Raw genomic sequence first — 12005 nt, 5'->3', positions numbered from 1 at the left:
AACAGCAACAAGGGGCTTTTGATGCAGAGAAGAATCAAGATACAAAAGTAGAGCATTCATTGTGTTCAGTATGTCCGCACCAGAAAAGCCATTTAAGAAGGAAATAACATCATTTCTGCGACAAAAAATATTAGGGAAAAAAAAAGTAATTCATAGATGAAAGGAGCAATATTAGCGATCATAAGAGCTATAAACTTTTCAGGAACTCAAATTATATAGTGCTATATATACCAAAGTGCCTGAAGGAATTACCCTCAACAATTTGTTCAACATGATGTCACAATGATTTATAACTAATTATCCTTTGGGTACGAAAAAGAACGGAATCATTTATCCTATTAGAGTTTTAAAGCCATTATGTTGATCTAAGAATTTCATCCTTTAGGTCAAGTGGTTCATTGACATGATACCAAAGTCTAATTGATCAAATAATTTAGAACGCAACCCTCATGACCATAAGTGTTACATTTAATTTTCAGTATAAAGCACAATTTACCTCCGATAGCTGCAAGACTCTATGGTATGCATTTCAATTCCAATGGATTTTCACCTCCTTAACATGTAGAGCTAAACAATACTTCCCCCTTGTTTATTAATATTGTACAAGTAAGTAATTGAGCACAAACAATATGCCAAAGTCCAGATGTGCTTATGCCCCCTACTCAATTTATGTATCTACATGTTTCTATTTTAATTTTGTTTTATAAATTTTTCAGTGGTAATGATTATAGATAAGATTAGACTTTAAACTTTTACAGGTGCTGTACCAGATATTCTACTTTATGAGTTAGAAATATTTGACTTTCGGAAAATAATAATACTTTTTGTTTGTGTAATATGCTAAAAAGTATTACCGTAAACATTTAAAATTTAAAGACGGAAAAACACTGGGGTATAACAGCCGCTTTAATGGAGAACCATATTTATTGATAACCCCTTAAAGAGTTAGAAGCTGTGAACAAAGGAGTTGATAGTCAAAACTGAGTTGTTTCTAAACTATCAAAGACAGATTAGGATGCATGCTTTTCCATTTGCGTAGATAAATGAACAAACACGGAAAACATTGAGAGTCCAAATATTCTCCAATAAATAATTTATTTCATCTTAAAGAGAGAACTAGAAAAATTGAGCCTTTTATTGCGTGTCACCCTCTCTGCAAACTAAAGGAAAGAGGCTTCCAATCATGTAAGACCACTAGTAATATAATATAATAAACTTTTGAAGTTGAGGTAGCTGACAAAACCCAAGAAATATAGAAAATAATGATAATATTCACCTTTTAAGAGAGAATAATTCAGTAAGTAATGAAATTGTGCTTGTTCTTGGGGCAACATCCTTGCTTTGAAGAAGGTCAAGAAGACATTTTTATCAATGTTTCTTGCGATCTGATGCATGCAACTAGAATCTGCTTCACTGCAATGTAGCAATAGTGCCAACACATGTGTTTTCTCTTCCGCATTTCCTAATTCAAACCTCCTAAAAAGAAATGACAGGAGCCCTATAGATATGAGTTGCTTGACATTAATTTGTTTTGTTTACTCCATCCAATGAAGTTAAAGAGACTCTCCAAATTAAAAACAGAGGCCGCATCATGTTTCAGTTTATGGCTTTCTTTGCCCACAATTTGAGAAGCAAAATCCAGGACGTGACTAAATTGTTCTGACTTCCAATTATCAATCAGACGCTTCAAACAAGGTTAGTAAATGGCAGGGCACCACAATGTAAACTATTTCCAGACACAGGGCAAGTTTTCTTTCCCTTTTCAAACCAGGCTTTAATGGCTGCTCGTTCAAAGGTTTGACCAGTCTCAAGGGTAGTTGGTTCCCTAAATAAAGTTCCAGTCAAAGGACAAACGAACTCCTGTGGAACAGTTGGAAAATATAATCCTGCAACAAAGTAGTTATGCACTTCATTTACCACTCATCCCTTGGATTATGATAGAATAAGACATGATTTCTCATGGAACTTAAATTAATGAAATGTAATTATTTTTTACCTTTAGGAGAAGAGCTCGTCTCTGTTGGCTGCATGTAAATAATTAGGTCAGAAGAGGTCACAAGGGAGAGGGGGGGGGGGACACTATCAAACTATAGAAATTAGCTAAGAATACATTACATTTACAACAGAGCTGGAGACTGATTCCTCACTGGACAGTGAAACAGTAGACACAAAATGCCTTTTGGCATCTTGCATTCCTAAAACAGATCCTGTCACTTCATTAAGAGTGACTTCCTAGTTCTCTCATGCCATAGATCATCTAGCATGTTGCTTTCTACACGAGTGAAAGAGTAAGGAATATCATCACTGACACTTTTCCCCTGCCATTTTTGTTCATCTATCATTGAGGTTCCCTTCTACACCAAAAACAAATGTGAGGATATGTTAGATGCAGTCATGCAGAGCAAAAGAAAAGAGAAAACAAGTATATGTGACTCCAATCAATAATTTATTGAAAAAAGAAAACATGCCATAAATATCATGACATAACTGCAAAAAACAAAATCCAATATCATTATTGTAGACCAGTAAAATAACCTATTCACTTTACTTATTTGCAGTTGTAGGTACACATTATTATCATATGGTTAAACAGAAAATAGCAATACCAATGCAATCTAAGGAATAAGATGAAAAGAAATAATAAAATGAGAGAATCAAAACATACAGTATGGCGCTCAATAGCAAGTGTCATCTTATTAAAATCTTCTTCAGTATCTTCATCTGTATATTTAACCACTTCAGAGACAAACGTTAATTTTTGTTCAGCAATAGATGAACCGTGTGAGTGTCTCATGCAGCTCTCTAAGTTATCTTCCATTGTATGCTCTTCCTCCTCTTCCACTCCAGCTTTACTCGAGCTACCAAAGACAGAATCATACAGTTTTTTGCTGACCATTGGCTGTGTGGTGAGAACGAATCAACAGACGAAGCCAATTCAGAAGAATGACCAAGGGAACTTCCTAGCCGACTTTCTAAAGCAGATATTGATGGAATGGTGACAGAAGGAACTGACGGAGCTTCTGCGCCTTCGGTGAGCCAGTCTTTGTAGTATACAGCAAATGAATAAGTCCCAGAATCCAAATGCTCATTATACACCTTTTCAAGATGCTTTATTTTTCTCGTTTTGCTTGGCATATCAACTAGAATATGAACTTCCCTGTTGTACCATGCCTTCAAATGAGAAAGATGTGGAGAAAATAAGTACTCCCACAATTCAGGCAGCAATGTTGTCCGCGCCTGAGAAGGTGAATCACAAAATACTTGCAAAAGATGCTTCGCTGATATCTTATCCTTTCTCTGTATCTTATATACAACACTGAGGTAAAGATGAGCACAGGCTGACAACTTATAATTTGGAATCCCACATGTAATACCATACTTCAAATCATTTAAGCTTAGACCTGTAATAATGCTTAGCTGCAAAGAGGTCCTTTTCAATTCTTTTTGAGATACAGACTCCTTGGCAGCTTCTTCTATTGTATCAATAGCTTGTTCAAGACTTCTTATGACTTTGGTCTCAGTACCGTTCTCGTCTTCCAGTTCAATGAAATTCAAGGAAGAAAAACAATTGTGATGGATTGTAGTCCGAAAATCTTCATCTTTTAGAAAGCGTTTTATATAACCATTGAGAATAGAAACAACTGCTTGTACAGCAACTTCATCAAGAGCTAGATCAGCAGGTGTCTGCGTTGCAAGACCATGCTTTTTATTATAACTATTTTCAAAGCTTCCGCTAATTGATCTACTGCGTGACCTGTCTTGTTGCTTATATTCTTCCTTGTATTTCCACTCAACTGTCCAACCATAAGTGTGCTAGAACTGCTGCCATGCCTCTTATCCAACTTTGCATCCTTGACCAGCGTCCCATGCCACTTCTCCCTATACCTGAAATCAATGAAATCTTTTTCTTTCCCTCTATTTGCAATCAACAATTCATTGGAATATATATCTTTAACTCTATTATCTTTTTGCTCACCCACTTCAATTATCTCTTTCCTAGGTATGCGTGCTGATGTTTGCTGTCATGGTTTTTACTTAACTTCGTGTTGCTGGAAGATTTCTCAACATTTTCATTCTTCAATCCTTCATCCAATTTATCTCTTTCAGCAAGATTATCCCTTGGTCTCCAGCTCTGAGCAGTATCTCTATTATCTCCAATCCGACATTGTGAGGCATAAGATTTTGTTCTCTCCGCTCTAATTCTGTCATCTGATACAGAAAGTCTCTTTTCTTGGTCAATGATAGAGTAATGGGGCTTGGTTACAGGATTAGACTGGAGGGAAGATCTGGTCCTTGCGATTCTTCTACTTCCCTTGAATCCTTCTTCTGCCAGAAGTTCCTCCAAAGATGAAGCCATTTACGTTGGAAATTAGATATCTACAGCAATCGTCACAAGGGAAAAAATGCCCACAGAGAATAAGGGCAATCCATAATTTAAAATAGTTTGGTCGGAAGGTATATCTTCCTGCATACAAAGAACAGAATGATAATCAGAAACAATTCAATCAAGCCAAAATATGCAACTAAGAGCTGAAGATAAGAAATGTCAATATCAGAATTTTAAACAAAAATGGAGTGATAAATAGCGTTCTTAATATTCCGGCTGAAGTGAGCTCCGTGACTAGTTAACGATAATTGTTTACGGGGAAAAGAGAATAAAACGGATAAAGAAAGATGCAATACTGATCAGAAAATTCCAATTCACCTGCACAGAAAAAGGTAAAATTAAAAACACGTCAGAATCTTTAACTAGAAGCAATTTCAAAAACGATATTCCTATTCTTCATGCTGACTTCTATCACAAGTTAACAACAATTGTGGATAAAAAAACAATATAAAATAGATTAAAAAAAGCAAGAACAGTTAAAAAAAAAATCATGTTCGCAGATGAAGTTAGGATATAACATTAAAGAAATGCCAGAATCCGTAAGAAGGATCAATTTCAGGAGGAGTGTTTGTATTATTCATGCTGTCTTCTATCACAAGTTCACAATAACTTAATATGAAAAGGAATATAAAAAGGATACAGAAAGACGCATTAATAATCCCAAAATGTTTTATCTTCTTGAAGAAAATAACTAATAAGAAATATTAGGATATGTAACAAGAATCAATTTCAGAAATCTTGTTGATCTTATTCACAATTCTTACTGACTTCCATCACAAGTTAACAATAACTCTGTATTAAAAAACAATGAATAGACAAAGAAAGACGCAATAATCATCACAAACATTCCTGTTCCGCAAAACATGAAGCTTAACACAAAATAAATATTAGGATCTGTAACTAATCATTTCGTGCTCTTATTTACTATTACTGAGACTTCCATCACAAGTTTACAATAACCGTGTGGCATATCAACAAAGAAGATAAAAGAAAGACGCACCACGATGAAGATTCAGACATTTCCGTTCATCCGCAACCCATGAAAGTCGAAGCAAACACCTGAAATCCAATCGATTTGACAACAGAGTCTTCAGATCCAAGAGAAGAGAATTTGAGAATATTGGAGAGAAGCTTGAGGAAGAGAACATAGGAGAATGGAGATTGGAGAAAGTCCATGAGAGCGTCGTGCTGCATTAATTAAAGGATTAGGGGAAAAAAAACAAATAGAAAAATAGTGAGAACAAGAACAATTGGCTACAAGAGAGAATGGTGAGAGTTCAGGTAAAGAAGACGGGTAGTGACGTGAGGGAATTATTTGAATCTGTCAAGCTCTGCCTTTTGTATCATTTGTCTAGTGGATTCGGTATTGGCCGGCCGTTGTAGGTTTTAACGCTAATGAGCGCCAACTATCAATTGACGTTCATGCAGTCCACTCTTTATGTTTCTCTTTCAAAAAAAAAAAAAAAAAATCGAAAAACTTTAGGCCAATAGGCTATAAACCCATACATGATTTTTTTATTAATTTAACAGTAATATTTTTATAAAGTTCTTACTTACTTCTTCCATTAAAAAAAAAATTTTTTTAACTAAATCTTACCTCAATAAAATATTTACTTACTTTTAAATCAATTCTATCTTTTCATATTTATCCCTATTAAATACCCTACAATAAATATAAAATCATTCATCGATAGGGATACTTTTAAATAAAGACAATAATTACACCGTAAAAGACTAAAACTACATTATTTTTTTGAACATACAACATACATTTTTAAACGAAGGAAATACCATTCTCTCTATTAAAAATTAAATTTGTTGGTCAAGGCATGAGTTTAATAATTTAATTATCAAAATTATAGTTCAACTATAATCAAATTATCATGAATAAAATATTTTATTAACTAATCAATATACTAATTCAATATTTTATGTTACGAATATATATATATATATATATTGAACAAAAAATTACTTTTAAAGATTGTCCTATTTGTTAAAAGACATTAAGTTATTTTAAACCTAAGACTTAGGTATGAACATAATATTACAAAACAAGTCAACTTATCCTGGTAAATCGAATACAAAATGTTAACTAAAATTTTATAATATTAACTAATTTTTTTAATACCTAATCGGGTCCAAAATGCATTTCTTCTTGTAATATTAATTAAGTTTTTTATACCTATATTGGAGAAAGAATTATGTTAACGCACAGTTGGACGCTGCATGTTCAGCAGAATTTGAATCTTAATTTACATTGTAAGAGACTAGTCACTTACACTAAATTTAACCTCCATTAATAATAATTAACGTGGTTTGATTAAATGTTACCGATGTCCACAGGCAAGGAGAGAAAACTTTCATTTTGCCACTAGGTAACAATTTTTTTTTAATTTTTTTAATGATATACTTTTTTAGCTGGAATATAATGATCTTATTAACGCCACAAATTATGAAGATAATAATAATAAATTGTAAAACTTGAAATGAAATAAATCCTAGTTTAAATGAAGCATAGAATGTTTTTCTCTAGGTAAAGATTCCAACAAGATATCAAATTACGTCATAATCTAGGTCAGATCACAAAAATATCCTAGGCAGTCTGCATGTCCATTATTTTATTAGCTACTTCAAAATCTTCGAGACAATGTTAGCCTTAAAGTATGTCGCTGTTTTTTTCACGTTTATTTTTAGGAACAATAGCACTTAAAGCCCTCAGATCAAAGAAATTAGCATCTAAGGCTCAATCAATATATTTTGAAATTACTCTTCAAGCCCAAGGGCCTTAAATGTAAATATGTTTTTTTTTTTTTAAAAGGACTCATTTGCCCCTCATTTGAAAAAATAATATCATGCACAAAAATATTATGTTGTTAATATATGGATCATATTAGGGGTGTTCAATCTGGATCCGTCCCGATTGGTCCGGTATCGTCCCGATATGATCGGGACGGGTCTTGTCCCGGTCTAAAATAATCGGGACGGGACTTTACGGGACGGGATACAGGATTACCATCGGGACGTCCCGTCCTGTCCCGAATATTATATATATTATTTTTTATTTTAAATATATTAATTATATTAATATAATTTATACTTATATTAATTATATCAATTATAATTTTAATACTTACAATTCTTATTTAAAATTAAAGTGTTTTTATATTGATAATTTTAATGGCATGAAGTAAACATGGCGATATCTTTTTTATAATATATTAATTATATTAATATAAATTTATTCTTATATCTATCTATTTAATAACTTTTATTTATAACATATTTCTTGCTTATTTTTAAAAGAGTAATTAGCTTAGTACATCTTTACTAAAGTAGAAGAATAATTATTTAATGTTGTGTTTGACTTGCCTGTTGTTGCTAATCTTATAGCATAAAGATCACTTGTATTTTTTATTATAATATGTAGTTGTGATTAATATAATTCAATAATTGATTTTAAATTATTGTTATTTATGTACTTGTGTTATTTTAATTTTAAACTTAATAAATTATATAATTTAAAATTTTAATGAACATTATTATTCAGATCTTTTTTTGATATTATTTCATTTATCGGGACGGCGGGACGTCCCGATCTTATCCCAGTCCCGTCCCGAATCTTAATGGGACGGGACGACTTTCGGGACGGGACGGGACACGGGACAAAATTCAGTCCCAATTTTTTTTTTGGGACGAGACACAGGATGGGGGTATCCTGGTCCCGTCCCGTCTCGTGAACACCCCTAGATCATATCATATTATATATGGACATTTTGCTATCCATACACTTATAAAACTTATATATTATTATTCAATTAAACCACATAGATTATGTAAAATGAACGAATATTGTATTATTAATATATAGAATTGTTATATTATACATAGCCATTTTATTTTTTATACACTCAAGAAACTTGTATATTATTGTTCAACTAATCTACATCAATTATGCATAATGAATAGACATTGTGTTATTAATGTATGAATTTTGTTGTATTATATATGAACATTCTATTATTCATTCACATGAGGAACTTGTACATATTCAACTAAACCACACAAATTATATACAATGAACAACCATTATATTGTTAATGTATGAATTTTGTCATGTCATGTGTAAACATTATATTCTTCATATACCTCAAGAACTTGTACATATTGTTCAACTAGACTACACAATCTATATAATAAACATACATTTTGTCATTAATGTATGAGCATTATATTGTACATGCAGTTGAAATGTACATTTCAAATAAGGAACAAAAGAGTCTTTTCACTTGAGAATATATTATTTTTAGGCCTTTGGGCCTGCAGAACAAATTCAAAATGTGTTGGGCCTTAAGTGCAAATTTATTTGATTTGGAGGCCTTAGGTGTCATTGTCCTTTTTCTATAAAGCATTCCCCCAAACAAATGCACAAATTTATAGATTATATACATATATATTCCTAAAGTATAATTTTAATCTTTTAATTTTATATAAAGTTTTAATTTAATTCTTTAATTTTATAAAATATTTATTAACCCATTAATCCTAACATTTTTAATTTCAAATGATTATTTTTTATGTCAATTATTAGTATTTAAAAAAAATTAAACTTAATATGTTAATATAAATTTTTTGTTAATATTTAAAAGTTTAATGTAAAAATTATTAAGGTAAAACTAAAAGTGGTAGAGTTAAAGAACTAAAAAAATATTTTATAAAATTAAAGGACTAAAATGAAACGTCTAAAATTAAATGACTAAATGTTCACTTTAGCTTTTTTTTTTTTGCAGCTTGTATTATTTATGAGTTATGAAAAATAGTATGGCTCACTTCTCTAGCTTCATCCAACGGAACCACATTTCTGACAAAAATTAAGAGGAGAAAAAGAAAAAAAAAAGGTGGAAGCATCAAAACTATAGAGTATAAGCGTCAATATATAGCAAATATCAAGTTTGTCCACCCACACACATATATGATTCTGGACTGTCATTTAACAAGAACATGAAATACACACACTCACTAACTCACGCATGCTTATATATATATATATCCCTAGACATGGACTCACCTTGCACTGGTCTATTGTTATTATCACTCGTGGACATTTGACTCATGATGATGAACTCGAGTCATCTTCATCATCAAATCATCGCTTGTGATTTATTATTATTATTATGGTCATTATCAAACAGTGATCGTTCTATGTTGTGGTTCTGCAACTTCCTCTTCAACCGAGCGCGTCTGTTCTGGAACCATGTGTACACATTGGCCTCAGAAATTTGGCCATGGTGGCTTAGCACGGCAGTGATGTCCTTGATCTTCGCCTTGCTCGGATGAGCTCCGTCGCCTTCCTCGAATATCTTCTCCAGAATCTCGAGCTGTTTTCTCGTCGGAGCCCATCGCCTTCGGCTGCTCCATCTCTGGCCACCATACAACATCAATGGCTCTCTTTGTTGAATAATGTCTTCCAACTTCACTTCTGGTAAAGAAATTAAACATACTCAAACAGTCACTAAATAAATTACATCGTTGGATAAGTCACACTGTTTATAACTTATAAATTGAAAATTTTATCGATGTTATATATGTAGATGAGCATGCCATTGTTAGCAAGTTTGTTTGTTTCTTGGGAAAATGACTTGTAAGATCTTAAATTTTGAAAATAATGGCAAGAGAAAAATAATATATACATATATATGGATCAACATCCTAAAAGTTTCTAAATTTTAATTTGAAACTGAATTAACATGGAAATATAAAAATGAAGTTTACAGAGCTACGTCAAAACACCCCTCTTTTTCCTCCTTTCCCGCGAACATGCATCACATCATATCAACAAGTTTTTTTTTTTTTCCCCGGAAAATTAATTTTTTCTTGTTCCTTCCATTACGTTGGTAAACTAAACTTTAATTAATTTGCTTCATATGTAAAATGATATTTAAATATAAAACTAAAATTGATAAATAATAATGCTATTTACAAGTCATTAATATTACAGCTTAATCTGCTTAAATGGTATACAATACACACAAAAAAGTTCATCTCATCATCAGCACCGAGATATACTGATAACCCTAGTGGAGGACGTTGTTTAATAAAATCTCTAGCAAAATAGAAAATTTGGGACGAAAATTTGTCGCATAAAAAAGTGTCTTTCAAAAATAATTATGGATTCTGCAATAAAAATTTTGCACACACACACACACACACATATATATAGATAGATAGATAGATATCCATCACAAAAATTCCTGCAACACTCTCACTCATGACAGAACAATCCATTACAAAATCAATTTAAGACGAGCTTTTTCTTTCTTTAACTGTCATTGCAAGTTTATCTTTAATCATATGAGATAAACAATGCAATTGTTTTTCAACCTCAATGAAGACGCAACGCACGGGAAAGTAAAATCTAATTATAAAGAGAATGGAAATTAGAGGAACAAGAAGAAGAATTAGTAGGGAATTAGAAAGAGACCTAATGGAAGTGGAAGATCTTGTTGCTGCTGAAACATGAGCCTCTTGTACATATCACTAAGCTTCTCACAAATGGAGGCATATATTGCTATTTGCACTCTTAGAATCTCAATTTGCTCATCGGTCATCACCTTCCTTTCCATAATCTTCCTTAATTATATCTTTCACTGCAGATTTTCTTTCTCAGATGATCTTCTTCTTCACACTGTTACACATCCCTCAGGAGTATGTGTGAGTACGTGTGTGTGTGTGTATAGCACAACAGGGATAAGAATATAAGACTAGAGAACCCTAATCAAGAATATAAGAGTTTCCTATTTTGATTTTTGATAGATTGGGGATTAAGTTTTGGTAACATATACGTGTGTGTATATATATATATATTACAGATACCATGTAATCTTTTTGATGATGATTGAAGATTGAATAGTGTTAAAAAGTTGTATTGTTGTATAATCATCAGCTTAATTTTTGGTAACAAATTAGTAAAAAGTTTGGTTGTTTCCAAAATAAAATAATAATAAAGGTTTGGTCAAATTAAAAGCTCGATGTCGGTCACATAAAGACATTATTATATACTCTTCGGCTGCGGTTACAGGACTGGCTAGCAATGTTATGATTTGTCATGAATTAATTAATATTATAAATTTAATTAATAAATTTGGAAAATATTAATCAATTAGTCACTAATAATGACTACTATTCACGTTGGCAAGAAAAAAATGCATTGGTTTTGATGCTCCTTGCCTGATCAACAATCTGGATTGTCTATATTTTTAATTTCAACGGTTTAGATTTACAGTTTTTTTATGTGTTATTTCATATTTATTAAAATAAAAATTATAAAATTTTAATTAAATCTAGCTTATAATTAATTTGTATTGTCCAATTTGATCTCGACGATAATTTACAAACTGAAACTTTAAAAAAGATTTAAAGAAAAAGTTGCGCATTAAAAATTTTAAATCTATACTACCTAAAATATATCTAAATAATTAATTTATAAAATTTTTTAATAGTAAATTAGATCATCTAGTTTAAATATGCATTTTCTATATTTATTATAAGACGGATTTATTAAAATTTAATAATTTTTATTTTAATAAATATAAAATAAAATAAAAAAATAAAACCTGTA

The 12005-nt window shown here is 31.5% G+C and overlaps 2 protein-coding genes and 1 pseudogene across 3 annotated transcripts; all 3 read right to left on the bottom strand.

Annotated features, from left to right (window-relative positions):
* Window positions 1-3780, bottom strand: part of LOC129319606 (putative E3 ubiquitin-protein ligase LIN) — a 4943-nt pseudogene extending 1163 nt beyond the window's left edge.
* A 1-nt stretch (window position 3781) lies between these two features.
* On the bottom strand, window positions 3782-5745 carry LOC129320960 (uncharacterized). Of its 2 annotated transcripts, XR_008595867.1 has the most exons (3): window positions 5388-5745; window positions 4684-4705; window positions 3782-4465 (listed from the first exon to the last, which is right to left on the bottom strand). XR_008595867.1 is itself a non-coding variant. In XM_054966664.1 (2 exons), exon 2 carries the CDS (start codon window positions 4355-4357, stop codon window positions 3986-3988), a length of 372 nt encoding a protein of 123 aa, XP_054822639.1. In that variant the 5' UTR covers window positions 4358-4465; window positions 5388-5742; the 3' UTR covers window positions 3782-3985. The 2 variants fall into 2 exon arrangements, 1 of the variants encoding a protein (XP_054822639.1); XM_054966664.1 differs by lacking the exon at window positions 4684-4705 and having other exon boundaries at window positions 5388-5742.
* Window positions 5746-9528: 3783 nt separating this feature from the next.
* LOC129319605 (WUSCHEL-related homeobox 8-like) lies at window positions 9529-10995 on the bottom strand. The gene is made up of 3 exons (XM_054964703.1): window positions 10869-10995; window positions 10414-10429; window positions 9529-9835 (listed from the first exon to the last, which is right to left on the bottom strand). Exons 1-3 carry the CDS (start codon window positions 10993-10995, stop codon window positions 9529-9531), a joined length of 450 nt encoding a protein of 149 aa, XP_054820678.1.
* Between the last annotated feature and the right edge of the window lie 1010 nt (window positions 10996-12005).

Source organism: Prosopis cineraria, unplaced genomic scaffold, assembly GCF_029017545.1.
Source record: "Prosopis cineraria cultivar Desert tree isolate PC_DT_omini unplaced genomic scaffold, ASM2901754v1 PC9, whole genome shotgun sequence".
In the NCBI taxonomy this organism is placed as follows: Eukaryota; Viridiplantae; Streptophyta; class Magnoliopsida; order Fabales; family Fabaceae; genus Prosopis; species Prosopis cineraria.
Note: the sequence above shows the minus strand (reverse complement) of the source record. Positions and strands in the feature narration are given on the sequence as shown.